Source organism: Astyanax mexicanus, chromosome 10 (genome assembly GCF_023375975.1).
Source record: "Astyanax mexicanus isolate ESR-SI-001 chromosome 10, AstMex3_surface, whole genome shotgun sequence".
Classification (NCBI taxonomy): Eukaryota; Metazoa; Chordata; class Actinopteri; order Characiformes; family Acestrorhamphidae; genus Astyanax; species Astyanax mexicanus.
This window is the reverse complement of record NC_064417.1, coordinates 45792600-45820578: the sequence shown is the minus strand read 5'-3', so window position 1 is coordinate 45820578 and position 27979 is coordinate 45792600. Positions and strand designations below refer to the sequence as shown.

Here is a 27979-nt window from a genome sequence, read left to right as displayed (position 1 = left end):
TCTCTCCCTTTTTCTCTCACGTTCCTTACTCTTCTTGCTAATTTCTTTCCGCATTCCACCAGCTTCTCTCCCAAGGATATAAATATCTGGCTGTGGAGTGAGGGAGGAAAAAAGATGGGTGAGATGAAGGGTGAATTGAGGTGGGAGGGAAACATGGAGAGAAAAATGGAGAGAAAGTTGCGAGCTGTGGGGGGCCAGTTTAAATGAAACCAGGTGCGTTGGAACTATTTGTGTGTATTTGCTCTGTATGTATGTGTTTGAGTGTTTAAGTGTGCGTGTGTGTGTAAATGTGTAGGGTCTGCTGGTGGTGGTGGTTTGTGAGGAAGGGTTCAGGGGGGGCGGTCGAATGTGTGTGTGTGTGTGTAAGTGTGTGTGTGTAACTGTGACTGTGTGAATCTGTGCACTGTTGTTCTGCCGGCAAACCGGACAGATTTGGAATTTTGGAATTTGGGCCGCAGACCAGGAATTTTCATCCTGGGGGGTGAGGAGAGGAGGAGAGGAGAGGGGTGGGGGGTGGTCAGAGGGGTGTCTGGGGGGCGGAGGACGGCGGCGCAGGGGGCCTAGAGGGGGGGTCGGAATGGGCTGTCCCTCTCTTCCGTCTCGCCCTCCTCGGGATACATTCATACACTCCAGCTGTCCGTCTCCACACTCCACTCAGTCAAGCTGAAGAGGTAGAACAAGGAAGAAGGAGAAGAACAAGAAGAGAAGGAAGAGGCAGCTAAAGAAGAGAGAGACAGAGAGAAAAAGAGGAAGAGAAGGGAGAGAAACCTTCACCGGAAGAGAAGAGAAGAAAAGAGGAGAGACAGACAGAGAGAATCCACAAGAATCCAAGGCCACAACAGGAGGAGAAGTGACCTGTGAGTACAACATGCTTCAGATTTCACATTCACTAAACAAGGGATTACAATAAAAGTAAAAAAAAAAAAAGTACTAAAATATTATCATCTCAATATAGAAGGTGAGAATAAGACATTCAGTACCTCATGAAAGGAGAAAAAGAAAAGAATAGATGAGTAAGATACTGCATAAAGAGGAAAGATAGTAAGATACAGTAGAAACAGAAGAAAAAAAACAACAGAAAAGTAAATTTTTTCCTTGAAGGCTCTCAGTACGTCACCCATGCTCCACAGCTCCACTCCAACCATTCACAGCCTCAGCGCCCTGGTGCTACTTCACTCCGGCCACAAAAGTGCTGGAATGACCCAGAATACCCTCACTGTGCAGCCGTCACGCAATCCTATCTCTTACAGTCAGCCCCGCTGAGACGGGCCAGACGCTCGTGGCTTTAGTCCTCCAGTGTCTCTTACCCAACCGTCAGGATGCTGTTACTGTTACGCATCACGCTTCATGTACACACTATACTATTGCAAAACTTTCCAACCTCGCTTCCAGCTTTCTTTCACAACCAGCACTAATGTCACTCACCTCCTCTCTTAGACCCCCACTAGAGCAGCAGCTCTGGGCAACTTTTACTATAAAAAAAGGAGCTTGGAAAAGGCTGGAACTGTGTGAGTGGCTGTACTTTCAGGATTGTCTATCTATAGTTTTAGGCTGATTTGTCCAGTTTTATTCAACAAATGAGGCTTTTTAAAGTGACTCTTTGGTCACTTTAGTAGGCCTGTCACTATAATTATGTTATGGACCTATCATACTTATCAATTAATATCCATTGTCCATCATGGATGTTAACATACAAATAAATGTCACTAATATTTTATTCAGTCAGGCATTGAACCATGCATCAGTAACATGACTGAAGTATTCACCTCTCAAACTATTATTAATCAAATGTTCATTGTCTCTCACAAGGGTGTAATAGCATAATAGCATCATTATTTCTGAGAGAATATAGAATATATCATCCAATACAAAAAAACAAAAAAAAAAACAGTTATCATGACATGTCTACTGCTTAGCAGCGCTAACAGTTAACAGCTCAAGAAAAACACGTTTTGGCCCCGCTGAAAAAAAAAACACAGGTGCCATAACAAGGAGAGAAAAAAAACACGTACAATTAAACCCCCCCAGCATGGTGTCACGACTCAGAACAGTGGCCTACTGTACAAGCACAGGCCACTTCTTCACCGAATGTTCACGCAACGCTTCATCACGTTTGTTTGTATATTTTTGCAATTACTGACTTTTGGCTGCATTATTTTATATGGCTCAGGGCTGACTCCAGCATTCATTCAACGGCAAAGAAGCATGCCGGGCAGTCGCGCCTACAGACCTGTGCAAAAACACCTCAGCAATTTCTTTAAAACTGTTTATCTTGGTAGAAAAACAGTAAAAATGAATTCGAAAAAGTAGGTGATGTCTGGTTTGAACTGGTTAGAAGAACACATATTTGTAGATGTACATTAAGCCTTTCAGAATGGTTTGGTGTGAAACACTGTGTTCTAGAGTTTAAGGGGTCAGGCCTTTGAAAGTTCATACCTTACCCTACATTTGTGCCCTATTGGAGATGTCCACATAGCAGGTAAAGTAGCCAAAATGTTTTTTTCTTAGTCCTTTCCCACTATATTTTAAATGTGAACTACATCAGATGTTCAGTCCAAACTGTTAAACTGGCGCCTACGCACAGAAAACAAAGCTTCCATAAGGTTTTTGTTTCATCTTCTCCAGCATCAAAGTAGCTCTCAAAGTTCCAGGGTTCCTGTTGCATGAATTTCATTCTGGCTGTTTAGGCTGAGTCGCATTGATGCTTATTGTATATATGTATTGGATTTCAATTTCATAAAATCCACAAAGAAGTGGTTAAACTTTAAATTCAAAAGGTGGAAAAAGGTTTTGTGTTTTTTGTCATTCACATTGCTATGTAAAAAAACATGTAAGTGACAAAAAAGATCATATTTGGTCTAATTTTACCAAATGTGTGACTGTAGCCTTAGACAGAGGTGTGAATAAGGCTTAAGTAAATCTCAATCCCAATCTCAGTCTTACCATTTGAGTCTCAAGCAAATCTAAAATCATAACCTTTATGTCTCAATCAGGTCTCAAGCCTTAATTATCAAGTCAATCTCAGTCAAATCTCAAATCTTACCATTTAAGTCTTAATCAAGTCTCAAATCTTAACCTTCAAGTCTTATTTGAGCCTCAAGTCTTGACCTTCAAGTCTCATTTAAGTCTCAAATCCTAATTTTTATGTCTCAATCACTTCTCAAGTCATAATCTTTAAACTTGACCCTCAAGTTTCAGGTTACTATGGTGATAATTAAGCAAGCTGATTACCAGCTATAAGTCAATCAAATCTCAAATCTTACCCTTTAAGTCTTAATCAAGTCTCAAATCATAACCTTCAAGTCTTAATCACTTCTCAAGTCTTAATCATCAAACTTGACCTTCAAGTTTCAGTTGACTGAAACTGATTTCCAGCTATGAGTCAATCAAGACAAGTAAAACCATTGCACGTAACAAGTCAAGCAGGTAACAAGATAAAAATACAAATATATACAGAAAAATATATAAAAAACATAATTTTAGGTGATATATCTCAAGCCCAAGCCAAGTATAAGTCATGAATACCAAGTCAAAATCAAGATGTTTTTTTTTCAGTATCAAGTCTCAAAATCTGATATTTGAGACTTATTGTAAGTCTGATTTCACTCAAGTCATATGACTCGAGTCCCCCACCTCTGCAGTTAGAGACCACTGGAAAACACTGGAGACATCTTTATAGTTACACACACATGTTTATATGAGAAGTCACACTCAACTGCACTAATGTTGCTGAGTGCCGGATCTCAGTGTGGTAAAACGTAAACAGGGCGCTATAGTTTACTCTGGTCAGTGGTCAGTGGTGCTGGGTGTTCCTGCGATTGCTGTGAGATGGCTGTACAGTCCAGCATGTCCAGAGCAGGGCAGAGCGGTACCACGGCAGGGTTGTTTTGACTACCATGACAGAATGTCAGCTTCATGCCCAGCTGAGCAGAACCGACCAGAGCCGAGGCCATCACCCGGAGGTGTGTCTGTGCCTGCAAGTGGAAGAGAGAGAAAGAGAGAGCAAGAGAAAGAGAGAGAGAGAGAGAGACAGAGCATTTGTCTCTATATGTGTGTGGTCCATCTGCAGTGTGCCCATAAGCACAGATCTTTATGGCCCGTCTGATTGGCGGTTGTATAGCCGCCAAGTGCAGAACAGAACATCCTGCGCTGTCAGGATGCTGCCTGCATATCAAGTGTATAAATTGATCAGCCATTACATTATCACCACCTCTCTGTATTTTTAAACTCATTCTCGATTTAATCTGTTATCCGTTTACCATATAAAACACTTTGTACCTCTATATATTTACAGGCTGTAGTTCTGAATCTGCTTCTCTGCATACTTTATTATTGTCCTTCTTTCACCCATGTTCAGACACAGCCGTGCTGCTGGAGTTTTTAAACACCTCAGTGTATCTGCTGGACTGAGAATAGTCCACAAACCAGAAATATCCAGCTAACAGTGTGCTGTGGGTGGCATCCTGTGGGCAGCGTCATTTTGGATGGGGGTCCGAAAATCAGACCCCCCCAGAAAGGAGGGTGAAAGGAGAAGAATTATTAAAGTAGACAGAGAATTATTATATAATTATATATAATAATAGAAGTCCACAGTAACGCTGATGTAATAGTCAATAAGTGTAGAAAGGTGAAGTCGGTGGTGTTAATGTTATGGCTGATTGGTCTTTTGAATGGTTATTGGTAATTGGTGATTTGATTGGTAATACTCTCTGTACTGTTGTTTTGTTCTGTTATTTGATTGATTGTTGTTTGTTATTTGTTTGTACTGTCTGGGTCGATCCGAGGGGGGTGGTTCCTCTGACTGAGTCTTGGTTCCTCCTAAGGTTTCTTCCTCTTAAAGAGAGTTTTTCCTTTCCACTCTGTCCCACAATAATTGGCATCTCTGTGGTGCTGCTTATCAGAGGTGTGGACCTGTTTTTCTCTGTAAAGCTGCTTTGTGACAACTTCTGTTGTAAAAAGTGCTATAGAAATAAAATTGAACTGAATTGAATTGATTTAACAACAGAAAGCCTCGCTCAGTGCCCTCTCTGGTGAACTCTGAGGGGGTTTCCCGAGAATGGGATACTCTGGGAAACACAGGCATGCTCAGTCTGACCCGTCCACAGTGCGCTGCCCACATCCTCACCACTGGCATTCAAAAAAGCCAGTGACCACTCAAAGCACTGCAGCATCTCAATTAACCTCACCCCCACACTGACCATACCGTGGCCTAGCGTCCAGCGCAGTCCAGCCCTGGCCTTGGTTTTGCTACGGTGGTTAATTTCGGGCTTTCCCAGCGGCAGCGTGGACTGGGCAGATATAAGAGTGAATAACTGAGAGGGTAAATACTCAGTAGTATGGATTCTAGTGAATAAGCCCACAGAGGGGATGCTTGGCAGTGGCACATGGGAACAGCAGTCGAGTTCATTTATGAGTTACGAAAAAGCAGAGACTAGGGGGGCATGAAATGTGGTTATGTTGCTACATATTGCGATTGTGAAACAGCTTGTAATAAAATAAAAATGTGCTGGTCAACCGCTAATGTCACACATGGTCGAAAATTAGGCTGGAGTTAAACGATTTACTTTTTTCAGAATTACATAGCCATCTTGACTCATTACAACCTCCATAAGAAACACTCTGCTCTGAATCTGGATCTGGATCTGGTTATGGGGCTGTTTTGCATATTAAAGCCTTCTGAAATACCAGCATTACAATGGGTGATACTGTGATAACAATGAAGAATTATATGATTATATCAGGATGAAAAATACTTGAGATTTTGAACTTAACTAAAAGGGAATATTAAAAGTGAATATTTTTACTCAACAATAATACATATACAGTACCAGTAACAAGTTTGTACACACAGAGGTAATTCTTGGTCTTCCTTTCCTGGGATGGTCCTGATGAGAGCCAGTTTCATTATTTAACATCATTCAACACTTTTTGACAAGTTCAGTACAGCTGTTAACTGAAAGCCATAAAGCTGACTGAGACAATCCAGCCAAGATGTGCAAAGCTTTCATCTAAGCTAGAGGTGCCTACTTTTAGAAGAATCTAAAATATAAAACATATTCCGGTTTGTTTAATAATTCTTTGTTTGCTAAATAATTCTATATGATTTTCTTCATAGTTTGGATGACTTTAGTATTAATCTACAGAATATTCAGAACATTTTAAAATAATGAAAACCACTGAGTTTACAGTGTGTCCAAACTTTTGTCTGGTACTTTATATACAATCATTTTCAAAGAAATAATTTCAAACAGTGTTGTGTCCAGAAGGGTGGGATTGTATTGCTATTGGGAAGGAAGATAAAAGCCCAAAAAAGTCCCCACCACAAAAAAAAAAAATCAAACTCTAATATAATAAACTTTTTTAATAATAAACTATTTTGTTGGACCACCTTTGATTAGCTTTGATTTCGGAATGCACTCGCTGTGGCATTGTTTCAATAAGCTTCTGCAATGTCACAAGATTTATTTCAATCTACTGTTGCATTAAATTTTTACCAAGATCTTAAATTGATGATGGTAGAGTCTGACCACTGCAAAAAACCTTCTCCAGCACATCCCAAAGATTCTCAATGGGCTTATGGTTCATATACTTAGTTAAATGCAGAAGACGACATTTTTTGGCCAGGCTGTGTATTTAGACTGATATGGGCAACTAATATTCATAGAGTCATTCACAGAGTACACATATTTATTGGGCTACACATAGACCAGCAGTAGTGTGTAACACTTGTGTAATGCATGTGTAGAACACCAAATGTGTCTTGCAATAATCCATTATTCTATAAATCCCATGCTAAATGAATATTCTTATGCAGTTTCTGCAGATTTTGTGGTAGGTGGTGTAGGGAGTGTTGCTAGTGCATACAATAGCATCCCACACATTTTTAATCAGTGATAGGTAGGTCTGATGACTTGGCTGACCATGGCATAGCATATGTCTAGCATAGTCCTGCACCACTTGTAGGCCCATTAATAAGCTTTTAGGGTCAGTTTCCAGATTTAAACCTAGCCTACATACAAACTGCTGCATAGTGCAAGACTAGGCTTAGTCGCTGTTTGGGAAACTGTCCCGTAAGGCCTCTAACCTTAATTCTAAGCACATTCATCCCTTTAATGATAGTGAGACTTGAAGTGTGTTTGTACTTGAGGGTGCCTCGAGTTTCCCTATGTGTACTGTAAGCCATGATGAACAGCCCCTTGTGGTTTGGACCAGAAAGAGGGAGGCTGATGTAACAGAAGCAGAATGTGTGTGTGGATACGCACGTCGCCCTGTGGCTTGCTGTTTGTCACTTTGAGTCAACATGACAATACCAGTGGCCGGGGCAGTGCTCTCCACGCTACCTCTGAGGTTTGGCCTGGCGGCTTGCAGAGCGAATGTCTGCGTATGTATGTATTTTTGGAGTCGAGAAGATAGCTCCTAACTGCTTTCTTTACGACGTAGACATGATCATCAGCGCTTGTCTACATGCAGATTTTCACGTGTCCGTTTTATCTTCTCCTCAGGATGAACCAGCTAGCAGCTTTGAGCTACACAGCTCAGAGTCAGAGTCAGAAATGTTTTATAAGTGTTGCATTTGGCCGAATCTCTATTTATTCTTCAGCTGAGGAACCTGAAAGACAGGACTTATTCAAGCTAACGGCCCTACTCAGAAATCTCAGTTCTCTCTTACTGAGAACATTAAATGAAGCTCTGTCTAAAAAGAGGCCTTTCACACAGGCCTTTCTGCTGTTTCTCTAACCTTTCCCATATTTCCCCCAAAAAAACTGACAGGTGGTTTGAAATGCGAGTTATTAGAGCTGCAGTCTAGCCAGGGTTTAATGAGCATGTTTTATATAAACCAGCTTTAATCCACACTTACTTGTGTTATGCAATTGTCGCAGAAGTGTAAGGCTAATTGTGCTGCGATTCCAGTTCAGCCACCAGGGGGAGTCAGGTTACCACATACTTTCACACATCCTTACAGAGGCCTTGTGTTACAGATCCAATCAAAATGTTAATTCTCAGCTCAAATCCATGTAACTGATCCTTTACAACCCACTGAGTGTCCAGGTCCACAAGTGCACATAAAAACCCTGGATAAATAAAGCAATTAATTCTGTTCTGAATAAATCTGGTATACAATCCAGATATTAGGTGTAAATGGGGTCTTTGTGTGAAGACTGTAGAAGAGAAAACACTTGTTTGAGTACATGAGTATTGCTTTTATATAGTGTTTTTATTACACTCTAAAACAGGCTTTTTAAAAGGTTGTCTATAATGGAATATTTCTAATATATATGGTCCTTTTAAAGAACCTATAAATAAATGAGAAAAAAAAATCAGTACTATGAACACATACTCTCACCAAGCACTTTTTTTATTAGAATTATATCCCTACAGTACTTATTCATACGGTCACATAATCAGCCAATCACAGGGCAGCAGTGCCAAGCATAAATCCATGCAGGCCTTTGCAGCTAATTAAAGTAAGTATATGGAAAATAAAATAAAAGAATTAAGCCAGTAATTTTGAAAAACAGTGTAAGACTGTGTATTTTGAGTTACAGTCAAACTCCTCCTATTATGATTATTATTATTGGTTATTCTGTATAATTCAATGGATATGATTTAAATAATTATTTAGAGTAGTTTCATGCGAAAATGTTTGTTGTATTGATGATGTCTACAAGAAAATATGGCAATATATAACATTTAGACCATAATCTATCCTCAAAACACTTGCTATAAGCCGGCATGCCAATTGTCATGGGATAGAGACTAGTGTACTCTATCCTGGTGCTTTAACCACTAAGGCCCAACAAAGCATTCAATTCTATCCATTTTAAAATATTACAGTGTGCCATAAAGAGTTAGAAATCTGGTCTGTTTTTATTATTTTCTCATTAATTCTTATTTTTTTAAGTTCTGCATAATTTAAAGAGTTATTCTGAGTAATGTGATTGCGAAATTGTTATTTGTATCAACCATTTCTACAAGCAAATTACAAGCAAGTTTGTCCTTAAAACACTTGCTATACATTGACATGCCAAAAGTCATGGGATAGGAGCTAGTATCATTCCTAACTTTAACCACTTTAACCACTAAGTCCCAACTTAGTATCCAATTTTGTTAATTTTTTAAGCATTTTTCACTTTATGTATAATTTAACAGATAAGGTCTATAGAGTGTTTCAGAATAGTTTAGTGTAAAATTGTTCATTGTACCAATCATGTCTACAAGCAAACGAAACAATTTTATTAACCTTTCAGGCCATAATTTTTCTTCTAAACTATTGATTTACACTGACGCCCCATATTGTGTCCCATAGAACACAGTAAGGTGCACTGACCTGTGAGATCATGATGTGTGTGGACTTTTCTGCATTGAATTCTGTTTGAATGGACAATGCTAGCCAAATGCTGTCAGTCATGATCCCTACTACTCAATGCACAAGTACACGGTGTGACACGGTGGCTTGAAGAATGTGAATGTGACGGATTTGGTTTACATAATAATATTTGAGTTATGCAGAAATTGCTGAAAACTGAAAAATTCCTTGAATGTTTGTCACTAAGGTTCTTCCACTCTCTCTGTTTTTCTCTCTTTCTTACAGGTTCCTCAGTGTGATTTCAAACCCTGGTTAAAGCCAGCAACCACTTTCATATCCCTCCCTGAGGCCTGCAGTGTGTGCCAGTGTGTGTCTGTGAGTGTGTGTGTGTGTATTTGTGTGTGTGTGTTTGACGAGCACTCTGCCTGTGTGTGTTTTGAGCTCTGAGCTCCAGAAGGGCCAGGTGAACGTGTCTGTGTGCGAGGATGCGCTCCGTGTGTGTTTTGTTTTTTTGTGTGTGTGTTTCAGTGTTCCTCCGTCGTGCTATTTCACAACCGCCCACAGAAAGTGACACCTACACGGTAAGGAGGGAGGAAGCAGTCTCCCAGTTCTCCCACTGTCTGTCTGTCTGCCTCTCTTTCAGTCCATATGTCTACAGTCGTACAGTAGGGTAAGCATTAGCATTCAAGCAGCATATCTCTGACTGAATGTTCTCCTGCAGGAGTGCACAGATGGCTATCACTGGGATCCACAGACTCAGCACTGCAAAGGTAGAACATCCTCAGCTTAAACACAGTATATAAAACATCCACACCCCTACAAAAGACTCCACAGCACTACATACTATCTTCATAATCCTAAAATTACCCTAAAGGAGGAATTATTCCAAAAACGTGTTTAATTTGCACCATTTTATATAACTCAGCTTTGCCTCTTTAAGATTTGCACTTTTAACATCACTGCAACATCACTTGTTTTATTCTTCTAGGTGGGAATATTACATGAAACTTGTTCTAATAATGTTATAATGCAAACCATTATTATGTCACATGTTTTCAGAACATTCCTGAAATATTATTTTTTATACATTATAGGCTACCCTTCCTGGAACCTTTAAAAAATGTTATTAAACGTTTTTATAATGTTCTCCGTAAGCTGAGATGCAGCTAAAATGAAAATTTATGCCCCAACAATATTTATCACTTGACTCAAAACATACCAGCTTAAGTAACCTCAAAAAGACTAGATTTATAACACTGCATGGCATGGTGTAATCTTTAAGAGTGAACAAAAAGACCACATGGCAAAACAAGTCATCACACAACACTTAAATGGAACAATACAAGTATCATAGACAGCATGTGAGCTTCAGGCTAATGTCTATGTCCATAAACAGGACAATAAGTGTCACTCAGGGAGTGCCTTTGGAACACTCACACCTGTATAAACTGTGAGGTGTTATCTTGTATGAGGCTGAACCCTGGTCATTGTGCGCATGGCAAGACAAAGTGAAGGATCAGAGTTGGAGTGAGAACTGATAGTGGGGGCAAGATGGATGGGACATTATATTTCTGAAATTGTGGTGTGGACACTTAACATTCCTTAATCCACATTGTCATATGTGTACTGGGAATACACTATAGAAGACTAGTATTACCACAAACAGTGGACAGTACTGTGAACAGTAATGATCATGACTGGCAGTTTCTGGATAAAATTGTCTTTCTAAATAGACAAGAGACTCTGTTCTGTTTTAGTCTAATGTCCCATGACATTTGGTACTTTCCAAGGAAGGTCTGCACCCAGTATTAGGCCTCGTTTGAACTCTGATAATATATGTCACTTTGCTATAAGTGCACTGGCCAGCAAGGCCAATTGTGCTCTCTCAGGGCTCCGGCAGCTGATGGCAAGCTGCATGACCTGGATTCGAAACCAGCGATCTCCTAATCATAGTGGTGTCTGTACTTTTGTTTGTACTATTTTACAAATAACAATATTGTCAGAAATAACACAAGCAAGTATTGTGTAGTTGAAATTACTTAACAATTCCATGCAGTTTGAGGCAAATGTGTTTCGAGTTATGCAGTTTGAGTACTGCTAATCTGATTCATACACAAGGTTCCCGAACTTGCAGCTCCAGGTCAGAACTAAAGAAGCAAAACATTAAAGAAACTTCTGATGCCAACATTCCTTATTTCATCAGTTACATTTGGGACAGGGGGGCTTTGTAAATTAGATTTTAATTATCAGGCAAATCATACGTTTAACATTCTGACCAAATCATATGCGTCTCCTCCTCAGACATTAATGAATGTGAAACAATCCCAGAGGCGTGTAAGGGAGAGATGAAGTGCTTCAACCATTACGGAGGTTACCTGTGCCTGCCTCGCTCTGCCTCGGTCATCCCAGCCCCTGACCCCCCCAGACAAATCTCACCAGGCCTGGACAATCCACCCAGCGAGCCCTACAACCCCTGCCCTGCCGGCTACGAGCCACAGGGGGACAGCTGTGTGGGTAAGTGTGTGTGGGCGTGGGAGGGGGCATGTGGTTGTGGGAGTTAGTGAACAGGTGGCAGGTGGCGGTAAGTTGAGGGAGTGAGAGAGTGAGTGAGTAAATGTATGTGTAATTGTGTGTGTGTGGTGCTGGCTGTTATGAAAGTGCAGTGTTGAGGAACTGCTGAGTCGAGGCTCTGTGGGGGCGTTCACATCCATATCTGGATTTAAGAAAAGACTGGAAATGTTAGCTGGGCTGCTGGGTTATGTGCGTGGGAGAGCGTTTATTGAGGGGGTTATGGGGGTCTGGATGATTCAGATAGAAACAGGTGTTATGTGGGGCAAGGGTCGGCCAGTTTTCGGGGGCGATCGTGGGAGTGTTGCTGGGGGGTTGGCAGGGGGTTCGTCTGCAGGAGGTCCAGGGGATTTTAAAGGCTAACATTGTCCAGCTGTTATCAGCAGTCAAGACCTCATTAATACACAGCACGGTTGCATTGCTGGTAAGCACAGTCAGCTAGTGTACACTACCTAGAGTTCTCATTTGTAATAATAAAATACCAGCACAGAAAATATGGGTAAAAAACAGCTATTTACATGGTGCTATAATGTAAACCTTTTAAAAAAAAAATACTATATAATACAAATATAATTGTTTAAAACTCTTAAAACTTCCAGATTGATTCATAATATTTCTGATATTTCAAAGTAGCAGTCCATATTATTTTGTTTCTAAACTGAAAGCAGAAGCATTTCTGAGTGGAGAAGGGATAAAATATTGTGTTTAATGGTGCCAGTGTGCTGGAACAACCATCCCTGCTAAGCCTAATATATTATAGTATATTAATTCTAAAAACTGGGGTGTCGGGTCGCTTTTCGCAGGCGTTCTTCTTCTGGCCACGTCACACTTCTTTACGTATTCACGTCACACGTACAGCCTCTAAAAGAGGATCCGGCTCAGTTTTACTAAACGCGAGTGGCTGGTGGAGCAATGGAGACTTCAGAAGGGGAAACTCTGAGCTCAGTAGCTCATTCACTTATAGCAAAAAACTAAGAAACGAAGGAGTGAAGCAAGCTCATTAATATCAGACTGGCATTTGAAAGGTGGAGAGAGCTCCTGGAATCGGATTCATCCGCTCGAAAAGGAGACCGCATCACACCCGCCCAGTTTAAAATGATTTTTTGGCATGCTCAGTGCAATTACCCATTCTCACCAGAGAGGGCCCTAAATCGCCCAAATTCCAAAACTTACAGACATCAGCTTTAAATTTTATCGTAAATTACAATGTGCACCAGATGGACTGTTTTCCTGTTATCATGCTAACTTGCATGTACTGTATACACACACACACACACACACACACACACACACACACACACACACACACACACACACACACACACACACACACACACACACACACAGATGTTGACGAGTGTGAGCGGGATGAACATGACTGCCAGCCCAGCCAGGAGTGTTTCAATACAGAAGGCTCTTTCACCTGCCAGTGTCCGGGCGGATACCGCAAAGTGGGAACAGAGTGCATTGGTGAGTCACTGCAGTTTCTCTATAAATATATACCAACTTACCATACAGGCAAAACACTGACCTTTAATTCTGGACTTCCTTTCTATAAAAAAACTTCCCTGCTCATGCTGGCTTATATGATTATGCTGGTAGGCCAGTATCAGATATGCTTTTGTCTACTATTGATGACTGCTGGCATGATCAGCCTTGCTGATGAAGCTGTTCATGCTGATACATTTCGACAAAGATGATCATTTTTATAGATATTGACCAAGATGGTCATGTTAGATTTTCACAAAGGCAGCCATGATATGTCATTAAAGGCAGGTCTTTATAATCCCAGCACACTGATAGATCTTGACAAAGCTGTTTCTACAAGATCCAGATGAACCCAGTATCTATGCCAATAGAACTTAAAAAAGCTGGTTTAACAAAATCCAGATTAACCAGGTGTCCATGTTAGTAGATCTTGAAAAATGTGGTTAAATTTAGTAGATACTGTACCTACCAAGCTGGTATTGTTGGTAGAGCTTGACAAAGCTGGTCACTTAAAATATCTTAAACAAGCTAATCAAACTAACAGATCTTGGCAAAGTCATATTCACAATTCACATTTTTATAAAACTGTATAAGAATGTTTATATATTTTGACAAAGCTGGCATGGGATTCCCAAAAGGTTCTTAGCACTAACATGATTCTTAGATGATTGTGTGAGTTCACACTGAGCATTCTCTCTCTCTCTCTCTCTCTCTCTCTCTCTCTCTCTCTCTCTCTCTCTCTCTCTCTCTCTCTCTCTATCTCTCTCTCTCTCTCTCTCTCTCTCTTCCAGATCTTTCTCTCTCCATATTAAGATGTTTTAGAGCGAGTATAACTCAGTTACTCAGTATTGGGATAATCCATGACCAGGGGTGACCCACAATACTGTATTAACCACTGCCAAATAAATCTTAAACAAGCTGCGCATGCTAACAGATTGTGACCAAGCTGGACATACTGTAGATCTTGACAAAGCTGGTCAAATTTTTGTAGACATTGTAGAAGGTTAAAATACATAAACAGCTCTGGAAAAAAATAAGAGACCTCTTCAGTTTCTATATACTATAAACTACAGACAAAATGTCTCCCAAATTCCAAATAAAAATATTGTCATTTAGAGAACTGATCGGCAGAAAATGAGAAATGGCTTTCAGTTTTCAGACCTCAAATAATGCAAAGAAAACAAGTTCATACTATAAAGTTTTCAGAGTTCAGAAATCAATATTTGGTGGAATAACCCTGGTTTTTAATCACAGTTTTCATGCATCTTGGCATGTTCTCCTCCACCAGTTTTACAAGCTGCTTTTGGATAACTTTATGCAACATCTGGTGCAAAAATTCAAGCATCTTCCTTCTGATTATATTCCAGAGGTGGTCTCTTATTTTTTTCCAGAGCTGTATATTTTGACAAATCTGGTATTTATATATCTACCCTGCATATTTTAGAGTTTTCTAGCGAAACTGAACCACCCAATAATTCTTCTTGAGTTGAAGTGGTGCATTAGAGCATAATCCTATTTCTTGAGAAATGGACCAGTGTGGTCGACATTAAAAGAACTAGTTTAACAACCACTGCTTAAACATGGTATAACATGTTAACCAGACTGAAAGAGGCCAATGATAATACAGTATAAGCTTTTAGCAGATATATATCATGTCTTATCCATGCTGCTGAAAGATAAAGGAATGCACCATATGCATCATTTGCGTGACTTCCTCGCTTTGCTTTCTGTTGTTAGACATTGATGAGTGCCGGTACCGGTACTGCCAGCACCGCTGCGTTAATGTCCCCGGCTCTTTCTCCTGCCAGTGTGAGCCAGGCTTCCAGCTGGCTGGCAACAATCGTTCCTGCATTGGTAAGTGTGTGTGCCCACGCACTGCCACCCCAGCATATAGCCAACAACAGCGTACCCTGAGTCATAGGCCAGTACCCCCCCTCTTTCCTCCCTTCCCCACCCAACACTCCACAATCCACACACTCTCAAACCAGGCGCACACACACACACAGACACACAGACACAATCATTCGGAAAGCCAAGCCCACACACTATTGCACAATGTCGTCCTACACCCCGGATTCTCTGAACGAGGGCCAGAGTCTAAACACACTGCTGCAACACCTCCAATTAGGTGAATAAGGGACACTGCATCTGAGGCTTAAGGGAGTAATCACTGTGGTATTCTTAAACACGGGGGCGAATTCTTCTCTGCAGTGGGTTTATCTACTTTAAAAGGTATTTGGGGAAAACAGTGGGTGAGGAATGCTCTTCAGCTGTTACAGGGTTCATTTCCGTGATTACACCCATGTAGGGCCTTGAGTAGAACAACATTAGCATTTATTTTAGTAACACTTTACAATAAGGGTACATTAATTCTCAGTACTTAATGCAGAACGTCTCTACTAATGATTAATTTACATTAATTAAGATATTATTAACCATTACAAAATAATTTAACTCATACCTCAATTAATTGTTATTTATGACATTATGAAGAACTAAAATTTAGCAATGTTTAAAAATGTCTTGACTAATACCAATTTATAATTAATCCAGCTAATACTTTTAATACAGCTATTTAATAATGCTTATTACTTTCATAAGTACTGTTATTTGTAACCCTTATTGTAAAGAGTTACTATTATTTTAAAGCTGCTGCTGGTGCTTCTACAGAGCCACCACTGTAAGCTTTATATATATCTCTACCAATCAGCTCCTTGTTTCTATGCTCATTATTGTTTTTCTTCATATAGGACACTTTGTAGTTCTATAATTACAGACTGTAGTTCTGTATCTGTTTCTCTGCATACTTCATATTTATCCTCCTTTCACCTTGTTCTTTAACCTACAATGGTTAGGACCCCACAGAACCAGTGAAGAACAGGTATTGTATAATTTGTAGGGATGCACCAATATGGAAATTCTGGGCCAATGCCAATAACCAATATTACACATGTACATATCTGCCAATGACAATACAGATATAGACATTTATAACTTACAGAGAGACAAGACACCCCGGTATGACTACAGAAACAAATATAACATTTATATACATTATATTTAACTTTTATCCAGCTGTATGCTAACAATAATATGAAACGTTTCTCCAGAGAAATTGTTTTTCACATTTTTGTGTTTTACATTTATTTAGCTAACTGGCTTTTATCTAGACTGTTTACAGCTTTAAACTCTCTTTTTAAATTAACAGGTTAAAAAAACAATAGAGGTTTTGAAACTAATAAAAAATTGCTAAAATTAATGGATTTTAAAGTAACACTATCAGAATTGCTTGGTATTTTTGGTTCTAGCATACAATAAATACATTAGATGGTGATTACATTTTTATTTATTTTTATTTTTTTATTGGTCTATACTGACACCGACTTACCATCTACAATGTGGAGAAGCTAGCTAGGTGTTTAACAGAGTGGACAGTAAGTAAACATGGTGTTTAAAAAACATTTATACTGCCAAAACCTGCACTTTACTCATAATTATGTGCAACTTTTCTGTCATTATTTAACTATTAATTGTTTTTATTAGCTGTCTCTATAATTTGTCATGCTGTTTACTTGGTTACTGTGTTTATTATGCAGTGTTCTAGGTTTATTATTAAATGTCAGTGTCTCATTGAATATTACTCTGCACTAAGTTGAGTGGCAGATTTTTGCAGTGGGGATAAAGTTAATCCCATTTCTAAGAATTTAGACTGATTTATTCTGGCAGTTAGTGAATACACTGTAACCACACGATTCTCTCAGTGAAATGTGGTCTGTAATGTGTGCACTGTAATCTGTAATGTGTTTTGCTGTGTGGTTTCAGATGTGGATGAGTGTGACATGGGCGCCCCCTGCAGTCAGAGGTGTTATAACACTTACGGCACTTTCCTCTGTCGCTGTGAGCAGGGCTATGAGCTGGGGCCTGATGGGTTTGCCTGCAAAGGTGAGTGATCACTTAAAATGATGAGTTTCTTGGATTTTACCAAATTAAAAACCTCTGGAATATAATCAAGAGGAAGATGGATGAACGCAAGCCATCAAACCAAGCTGAACTGCTTAAATGTTTACACTAGGAGTGGCATAAAGTAATCCAAAAGCAGTGTGTAAGACTGGTGGAGAAGAACATGCCAAGATGCATAAAAACTGTGATTAAAAATCTGGGTTATTCCACCAAATACTGATTTCTGAATTCTTAAAACTTTATGAATATGGATTTTACATTTTCTTTGCAATATTTGAGGTCTGAAAGCTCTGCATCTTTTTTGTTATTTCAGCCATTTCTCATTTTCTGCAAATAAATGCTTTAAATGACAATATTTTTATTTGGAATTTGGAAGAAATGTTGTCTGTAGTTTATAGAATAAAACAACAATGTTAATTTTACTCAAACATATAACTATAAATAGCAAAATCAGAGAAACTTATTCAGAAACTGAAGGGGTCTTTTTAAATTTTTCTATATATATATACAGTACCAGTCAAAAGTACCACCTCCAGGAACTCCTTCAAGACACTGAGAAAACTACTGACTCTATCTCATGAAGGGACTGAGAAAGCTTTCTTCAAAGCTAAATGTGGCACTAAGAAAAATGTAAAATATAAGACATAGTGGATAATTTTAGTATGATTCTTTAGACAACTGCCTGATAAACTGATAAACACTCAAATGATATCACAGTTTGAGTTAATTATTTTAGTACAATTCAACAAAAAAAAATACACTTGATAACCAAATATGACACCAGGAACTAATGTTTACGCAGCAGTGGAATGAAGACAGTAAAAACACTTAACAACTCACTAAAACATTATTATAATCGACCGTAATCAATTATAATTGATGCAGCTGATTCACCAACCATCATCAGCTCACGATGCACTGATGCATTTCACATCCCTCTGTTTCACCTCACTAACACGGTGGTCTTTTAACCTGATATCATGCTGCTCACACACACAATTAGATCTTTTCACACTAATGTCAGAATTTGAAAATATGGATCAGGCACAGCAAAAATCTGAATCTGATCATTTGAAATTGATCTTTAAGGATTGAATATGTAAATATGTGCATTTCTCTCTCTCTGCAGACATAGACGAGTGCAGCTACTCCAGTTACCTCTGTCAGTATCAGTGTGTCAATGAACCAGGAAAGTTCTCCTGCATCTGTCCAGACGGCTACCAGCTCCTGGGGACTCGCCTGTGCCAAGGTCAGCCTCCACCCCTCCTTTACCTCTTCTCCACCTCTTCTCCACCTCTCACTTATTCTCCTTGCTTTTATTCCATTCATTCAACCTATAGGAACAATTTGACAATGTTAAAAAGATAGATAGATAGATAGATAGATAGATAGATAGATAGATAGATAGATAGATAGATAGATAGATAGACAGACAGACAGGCAGACAGTAGTATCTATAGCTATATCTGTAATGTATGTCAACGAACTGAATGATATAAAATCTCATTAGTAAGGTTGTACAGATGCCCCTTTGATAAAACTGTCAAATCTTGATGTTTTTCTCTTAAAAAGATAAAATACATAGATTATACTACTCCTGCAATGCAGCTAAAATGCTACTATAGCTAATCCAAAGCTTATAAAACTTATAGAAAAAGATGATATTGTTAAAACCATTGATAGCCACTGTTGGGGCCACAGTTAGTCTGAATATGTTTCCAGTTTATAAAAAAAGCTATGCCATTCGTTTTTTGAAAGCACAAAGCAAATAAGTAAGATTTAAAAAAATAATTTAAATGTAAGTGAATGCAATTTATTTTCATTTTTTACATTTTGCAGCATTATTTGTTTTTTGTTTTTTTTTTGGTCCATTCAACATAAATGTTTGACACTATATAAAAAGAAACAACTGCCAGATTTCCATTAACAAAAGTGAAGAAGGCAAATAAAAAAAAAAAACAAGGGAAAGACAAGCAAAATTACTAGAGACTACAGGGCAGTGGCAGAGTTCAAGTGTAATCAATATTGGTATTAATGGGAATTCCCATTAATACAGGCTGATATTGGCAAAACATGCTGTATTAAAGATCTGAAAGAAGAAAACCACTATTCTGATTGATTCCAAGTTAATGAAACTAATCTTCTATTCAGTAGATTCACATAAAAATACCATATTCAAATCTTGTATATAAAGATTGCTTAAGGTAATCAGTATTACTGAGACTAAAAACAGACTAAAAAGTAAAAGAAAAAGCATTATTGTACAAAATCTCTGGCGAGTGTAATGCAAATTGGTAAGGTGAACACCTGTTAGCTATGTTAGCTATGTAGCTCCATTGTAAAACCAAATAAATAAACATAACTCGTTATAAACAAGATGGTTACCAAAATATTTAAATTAAAAAATATTATTTTTTTTATCTTACTGTTGCTTTAAAATGACACTGCAAATATTGATCTATGATTCTATTGCTGCTTTCTGTGTGACTCTGAACGCAGATATAAATGAGTGTGAGACGGGCACACACCAGTGCGCTGAAGGCCAGACCTGCGTGAACATTCATGGCGGCCATCAGTGTGTCGACGGAAACCGCTGTGAGGAGCCCTACGTTAAAGTATCGGAAAAGTAAGCAAGCAAACACACACACAAACACACACTGTAGGCGCACACAGTGGTAAGCAGTGGTGAAAACATTTAAACGGCACATTCTAGAGGGGGTGTGGCTAAAACTGAAAACATGAAAGGATGGAATAGGTGCAAGTTTTACAGTGGCAATAATTTTTTGTAAGTCTGAGCCATTATGGACAGTAATTTACTATCATATAAAAAGTTAAATCCCATTGCAAAGGCACCTTTAGTGCACCACATTACATTAAATCTACTGGTGTGACTTCTTTAGGAAAACTCTAAATAGTACTGCATCCAATTTTGGAGACTGTCTAATAGGGTGGGCGGCATAGAAGACTCTACTGGACGGGCAGAAGGGCACCAACAGATGGGCATCATTAAGACACATCACCAAAATTCCTTGATGAAGAGGGCACATCATTATAATTTATTGTAATTTATTTGCAAACTAGGTGTGTCCCCCAGTTCCTGACACCGTCAGTGTGTAGTCATTTCCCTAAGGCTTATTTTTCTATCTAACTTTATAATAGGAGCACAAATCAAACACTCTCTCTAACACACACAAACACACACACACACACACACACACACACACACACACACACATACTGTAGACACACACAAACACATACTGTAGGCACACACAAACACACATACTGTAGGCACACACAAACACACATACTGTAGGCACACACATGCTCTCCTTGGCCTCTTCAGTTGATCATTATGTGTCAGACGCCGCATCTGCTTGAAGCATACCTCAGATGATTTCTGAAATTGCGCTGTTTGTTTTTCCATATCTCTGGCCTGTTTCCACAGCCCCTGCCTTTGAGCCAGATTCAATCTAATCAGCATACTTGCACAAAGTCTGAAATTGATAACAGGTGGCCGGGCAGGTTTACGTTTTGAAGAAATGTCTGGAGGTAAATGGAGGGCATCCAACATTTTAAGTTAATTCGTCTGGCGAGCGGCGCACATTCACTTGTAATTTGGTACGTTCGAGGCTTAAATCATCATTAGTCATGCAACATGTTGAAGCGGCAGATGAGAAGAATACTACGAATCAGCTCTGAATCAGTTTAACTCTGACGAATGAGTGAAGATGTGAGCGAGGCTGCGCTGTAATCATCACAGGACTCTGTGAGCCTAATCAATTCAAGTCAACCTTCTGCTCTATTGTTCTGTTTTCAATAAAGTTACATGGAAATGTTATGAAATAAACACTGTGCTGTAGTTCGGTTATGGTTCATTTAGAGAAAAATCATGAACTCTTAAATATCATCATGAGTAGAGATGTATAGTAACAAAGTAGAAGTACTTCACTACTGTACTTAAGTACTAAAATGCTGTATCTGTATCTACTGGAGTATTATTTTTACTTCACTACTGTACTTAAGTACTAAAATGCTGTATCTATATCTACTGGAGTATTATTTTTACTTTACTACTATACTTAAGTACTAAAATGCTGTATCTGTATCTACTGGAGTATTATTTTTAATTCTTTAACTATTGTTTTTAAATTACTAAAATGCTGTTTCTGTATCTACTAGAGTATTATTTTTACTTCACTAACTAATGTACTTAAGTACTAAAATACTGTATCTGTATCTACTAGAGTATTATTTTTACTTCACTAACTAATGTACTTAAGTACTAAAATGCTTTATCTGTATCTACTGGAGTATTATTTTTACTTCTCTAACTACTGTACTTAAGTACTAAAATGCTGTATCAGTATCTACTGGAGTATTACTTTTACTTCTCTAACTACTGTACTTAAGCACTAAAATGCTGTATCTGTATCTACTGGAGTATTATTTTTACTTCACTAATGTACTTAAGTACTAAAATGCTGTATCTGTATCTACTGGAGTATTATTTTTTTCTCTTACTTCCACTTTTACTTCACTACATATTTTGGATGATACTTTTACTCTGATACATTGTTTATGTGCTGTGCTTGTTAAAATTATTAAAAAAAGGTTAGGAATCATTCCAAACCCACTTTATCATTATTATTGAGTAAATCAACTGATCAAGCTGATCTTATAAGAAGACCTCACTGCTCTTGTTCTGTCTTTCACTCTGAGAACTTTCCACTGCTTTCTGTAATAACTACACTAATAACACAGTACTGCACTTTTACTTTCAGTACTTTACTACTGCATTTAACAATAAACTACTCGCAATACTTAAGTACAAATAAACTTTAGTACTTTCACTTAAGTGTGGAGCTTAAAGAACACTTTGACTTTTTTACTCAAGTCACTTCTTTGATAGAGCACTTACACTTTTACCCAAGTCTGGATCTCTAGTTCTTTATATATATATATGTGTATAAAGGTAACCCTTTGAGACCTTGTAATCTGTGTAACTCTGTCTGTAACTGTCTGTTTTCTTTTTTCCTTTTTGCAGTCGTTGCGTGTGTCCTGCTACTAAGCCAGGCTGTCGAGACTTGCCCTTCTCCATTGTGCATCGCTACATGAGCATCACCTCGGAGCGCTCTGTCCCATCCGACATCTTCCAGATCCAGGCCACCAGCGTCTATCCTGGAGCCTACAACACATTCCGTATCCGCTCAGGAGACGAAACCGGAGACTTCTACATCAGGGTGAGATGCAAATTATTATCTACTTTTATTGATGCACAATAACGTAGTGGCGGACTGAAGGCCAGGGGTGAAAATATTTAAATGGCACATTCTAGAGGGGGTGTGGCTAAAACAAACAAACAAAAAATGAAAGGATGGAATAGGTGCATGTTTTACAGTGGGAATACTTTTTTTTTTTTAACTCTGTGCCATAACGGACAACAATTTACTATCAAATAAAATCCCAAATTTAATCTTATTGTGAGGGCACCTATAGGGCATCACATGACATTAAATCTACTAGTGTGACACCTTTAGGAGAACGCTAAAAGCACAGCATCCAGTTTTGGAGACTGTTTAATAAGGGTGGCATAGAAGACACTACTGGAAGGGCTGAAGGGCACCAATAGATGGGCATCGTTAAGGCACATCACCAAAATGTCTTGATTAAGTGGGAATATCATTATAATTTATGTACGTAGATGTGTCCCCCAGTTTCTGACACCGTCAGTGTATGGTCATTCTCCTAAAGCTAAAATGTATATTTTAGTTCAATTAAATAAAAAATGACTAAATACAAACCTTTTTTATTCACCTGATCATACAATTTGAAGTACAATTATTGTGGAAAGCAATTGAAAATTAAATTATAATAATAAATATTAAATACAATTGATTTAAATGTATCATTATTTAGGCATAATAACTTAAGGTAAGTTAAATTTAATCAAGTTTTCAATTAATTTAATTAAATTTTTTGAGCTCACTATTTTCTTTAAATTATTTAAGTAAATTCAGCGTATCCCTGCTTACAGTGTGGCTTTCCAAACAGACTGGTCCTCCAATCTCAGTATTTCTCACATTTAACCAGCTCCACCAGCCAACGTCTGATTGATTGGGTACACTGTGCACAGAAAGCAAACGCTGATGTCAAATGTGGATTAGAGCCAATATTTGAGGACAATGCAGTCCTACTTTGGTGCCAGCCTTTCAGTTTACAGCTATTAATAGCCTGAGGAGAAGGTGGGGGAAGGGGTGGCCAGCACTTCAAGGCAAGGTTGCTGATATACAGTATTGTAGGTCAGTGTGTGTGCCAAGCTGGAGCTGTAAGTATGTGGGGTAAAGTAGATTGCATGTGCCAGAGAGGAAGAATTACAGCCTCAGAGCAGTCTCAGCACAGCCGCACACAAAGTCCATTATGAGCGGCAGGATGGAGATTACACTGCGCTCATAACACACCAGAATTCCACATTAATCATTCCTCAATAACACACGGCTCTAAGCACACCCTGTGGTCTTTTTACCCCCTCAGCAAATCAACAACATCAGTGCCATGCTGGTGCTGGCCCGAGCCGTCAACGGACCCAAAGAGTACGTCCTGGACCTGGAGATGGTTTCGGTCAACCCCCTCATGAGCTACCAGACCAGTTCTGCGCTTCGCTTATCTGTCTATGTGGGACCTTATGCTTTCTAATAGAGAGGTCTATTCAGAGCCAGACGTAGAGAGGGAGGGGAGTGGTGGGGGGTTGAATGGCTAGCAGATGAAACAGCGGTAGAGGTGTGGATGCAAGGATGGCTTAACCAATAGAGACGAGGGGGTTTGAGATGGGGATATAATGGGAAGGATTAAAGGAATACACCAGCATTTTTAGATCAAGCCTCTAATGTGCCTGAACTATTATACAGTATAGGATTGATCAACGCAGAGAGTAATCTTGCTGTTTTTATCTGTGCATAGAAGAGAAATCAGCGAACATGGTCCTTTAGCACCAACCCATACCCTCTAAAACTGGTATCTGGTACCTGTGCTACAGGTACAGTAGCTTTCCTAGCACAAAATGAACCCCTAAAATGCTCAAGGAACAAATCATTTTAGCATTATTGTATTTTTAGGGGTCCATATCCTCAATATTATTTTTTTGTTCCTGTTTAAATTAATCAAAACTTCAAAAAATGTATATGTACCATTTTAACCATTTTTAAATCTCTCCTCATCACTTCTAATTAAACATTTGTGATGTTTAAGCCTGACACATGTATAGCCGCTCTTGTGTATTGATTACTGCATCTTATTTGGAAAGAAACACTCCATATAACTTCAGGCTAAATGGGCAGGACTAAACTGATGTAGGCTTCAGCATAACTGGATATATGAGCTACATCCCAGCTACATAAATGTTCTCGGAACATGTTCAACACATAGGGACAAATGAAAAATGAAAAAAACATTATGAAAAATAAAGCTATAGGTAACCATTTATTTGTATATGATATAATATGAACATGTAAAATGTAACATTTTTCTCCAAATACACACTTTTCAAAGTTTTTTAATTCCAAAATGTATTTTATTTTTCTATTTAAAACAGCTATAACATTTACAAACACCTTTCCAATTGTGAAAAGTGAATGTAGAGCACACCTGTAGGGTACACAATTGAAAAATTTGAAAAAAAAAAAAAAAAACTTTAGGAGCTTGTACATTATTTTGTACCTTGGGAAACAAAAATATGCTATTTACCTTCAGCAAAACTGAGACTAGGTTGGAAAATTCTGGAGTATTCCTTTTTCTTTTTAAGTTTGCTGGAAGAGCAATGCTGTATGCCAAGCACTCATGTCTCATGCGAAATAGAACCAAACTATACAACTACTACATCTACATCACAGAGTCTTAAAGACAGGCACTATGGTTTGCAGACATATTTACGCAACACTGTGATGCTCCTATATTGTGTTGTGTTCAAAATAGCGAAGATAGCAGCTGCACTGCGACTTCAAAAAAACCTGCTGTACGACCTATATAGCCTTCTGTTTCACTTTCATCTGGCCTTTCTCGTCCCTCTCACATCATCTAGGCTCATTTTCAAGATGGCTTCTGTGCCCAAGGATATGTTTTTTTTATCTTCTTGTCTTTCAGTCTCTGCCTCAGCTGCTGCAGCCCTTGCTGATGGACCAGCATAATTCCATTAGTTTTGCACCCCCGCCCTGTCTATTTTCAGATATATGTAGCATATGTTCAAGCACGAATCGAAATATATGCACCTCTGCATAGTCATAATTGTGATACGGCCTCCTTGAGCTTAGTTAGGCCTGTCACGATCATTACATTATCCAATTATTATACAGTATATGGACATGAGTTTTCTTGCATTAGTTTGCATAAGCCTGAACATCACTAATACTGAAGGCAGTCATTCAATAACCAATGCATTAATAACAGTGCCTTGACTGTTACATAGGATTGATTACAATGGACAGTTGTTTTAATGTCTTTACCTGTGCATAGGATAGAAATCAGCCAACATGTTATGTTAGCACCTCCCCATTGGCTTTCATTGTCAGCCAGCAGGCTTTCTTATTCGCTATACAGTGATAAAAGTGTTTTTATTGATGCTAACTGAAAATACTGAAGATATTCCAAAGAAAAGCATTCTTTCTTTTGTATTGAAGAAAGTAACTGTACCATTATGAACTGCAGTTGTATTTAAAGGGGCCAAATCCTCATCATAAATTCTTTTAAAATTCACCAGCCAACAGCTGTAGGCTGCATAGGATTCCCAATTCTACTTTTCTCCACTTATAGTTAACTATTATAAGGTATAAGTTAATTGTTCTTTACTTTGTGTACTTGCTGTTATACTATCAATCTTGTAAATCTTTAAAAGTAAAATGGTTTCAAAATGACAATGATAGCTTTCATCTCAGTTATTTCTGAGACTTTTTATCGTCCAAAAATAAGAAGTTATCGTGACAGGCCTAAGCTTACTGACCATTCAGAGCCGTATCATTAATCAATAACCACTCAGTCCTCCTCATCTACATCTCTATATCCTCTACCAAGCCAAATCCATCACTAATCTTCATGTTGTTATTATTGTTATTATTATTATAATTATTTTTGTTTGTTTTTGTAGTTTTCATACCATGCTGTCGATGATGTACTTTTATGTCCTGGAATTATTACTGTAATAAATATGACACTACCAAATCTCTATCTGTGCCTTGACTTGATTTGCATCAGGGTCTATATTTAGCACTGACGCTAATCCTGGCTCCTCTTCATCTCTGCACATTGCCTGCGCGCTCTGTGCATGTGCCTGACTCTTTCTATCTTTCTCTTTCTGTGTCTTTCTCTATCTCTTTCTCCTTCTCTCTCTATATATATCTTTCTCTGTCTCTCTCTTTGTTTCTACCTCTTTCTCCCTGTCTCTTTATATGTCCTTTTCTACCTCTTTCTGTATCTCTCTCTTTCTTTCTCTCTCTCTCTCTCTCTCTCTCTCTCTCTATCTCAGAAAGTTTTGTCCGCAGGTTGACATATGGATATCACATGGGCTTAATACACATGGGGCCTACATCAGATCCAATGTAAAGTTCTTTGTGGCCTTGCACACGACCGCTCACGGGTAGCACTAAAGCCACGTAGCCAACAACACCGTCTTGTTAGACAGGAGCTAACAGCACTAGGAACAGCATGGCAGTTTGTTCCTGCGTTATTTGTGTGAATATCACATCAGCGTTCTGTGCTTTGCCCAGTAATTCAGAGCTAAGGAACAAATGGTTAGAATTTGTCTATAGAACACCACTGGCGACGTACAATTTAGATTGGAAAGTAGGTGTATTTTTAGAACAATTCTGTTTACACTTGTTAAAAAAAAAACCCACCCCGGGGTTTTGTTCCAACTGCCTGGGTGTGGTGGATTTTTACTTTTTTGGGCCTGAACTACCCACCTCTGTGCCGGTGGATTTGGCATTTCACAGAGACTCTAAGACTAGGTCAGTTGCTGAACTGCACTTAGCAGGGCTTTACACATGTTGTAAAGTAACATATGACATTGTATTTGCATGTATGAATATTCATGAGCAAGAGCCAAACTCCTATTGCCCCCAAACCCCCGCCCCACTCCTCCGCCAGACTAAAGCAGTGTTATTCCGGATCTCTTTTTTTTTTTTTTACAAAAAACGGCTTACGTGGCATTCGTTCATACTAGAGAACACAACAAGACATTTAAAAGTGAATGAAAATGATGCAGATCCAGAGTTAGAGCCTGTGCCCACCTAAAACCCACGAAGCCCACCTTCCACCCATGAGAATGTTGGCGGGGAACCTGTTGACTGATCTCCAGCATTGTTATTGTTATTACAGCAGGTGTCTTTTTTTGCTGCTGGCTGGGGTGCTCTGTGTAGGACCAGGCACACAAACAAACAAACAAGCACATATACAAACAAACTAACAAATAATCATATATCAAAATCCTGCTTAGGTCCACCTTTACTCCATCTTTACATCCACATTCTTGGCACCGCTCGACCAAAGACCATTTGTGCTCCACTGTGATTTGTTTTCAGTGCTGTTTTCGTGGAAGCTGCCCAAGCCGCTTAGCAGAGTTTTTTGGATGGGATGCTGCGAGCGAGCCGTGGAGAGCTATTCCCCGGA

General features: G+C 38.8%; 1 protein-coding gene across 1 annotated transcript; it reads left to right on the top strand.

Annotated features, from left to right (window-relative positions):
- The first annotated feature begins 578 nt into the window (after positions 1-578).
- Positions 579-26539, top strand: efemp2a (EGF containing fibulin extracellular matrix protein 2a). Its single transcript, XM_022684226.2, has 11 exons — positions 579-857; positions 9593-9888; positions 10029-10077; positions 11609-11821; positions 13223-13345; positions 15101-15217; positions 17186-17305; positions 18453-18572; positions 19823-19949; positions 22371-22566; positions 23858-26539. The coding sequence occupies exons 2-11, from the start codon at positions 9793-9795 to the stop codon at positions 24017-24019; spliced, it is 1323 nt and encodes a 440-aa protein (XP_022539947.1). The 5' UTR covers positions 579-857; positions 9593-9792; the 3' UTR covers positions 24020-26539.
- The last annotated feature ends 1440 nt before the right edge of the window (positions 26540-27979 follow it).

Excerpts from the sequence above, each read along its gene's own strand:
- efemp2a (XM_022684226.2), top strand. The coding sequence starts at position 9,793 with ATGCGCTCCGTGTGTGTTTTGTTTTTTTGTGTGTGTGTTTCAGTGTTC. Across the intron at positions 10,078-11,608 it reads ACAGACTCAGCACTGCAAAG|ACATTAATGAATGTGAAACA; the intron begins GTAGAACATCCT and ends TCTCCTCCTCAG. Across the intron at positions 17,306-18,452 it reads TGATGGGTTTGCCTGCAAAG|ACATAGACGAGTGCAGCTAC; the intron begins GTGAGTGATCAC and ends CTCTCTCTGCAG.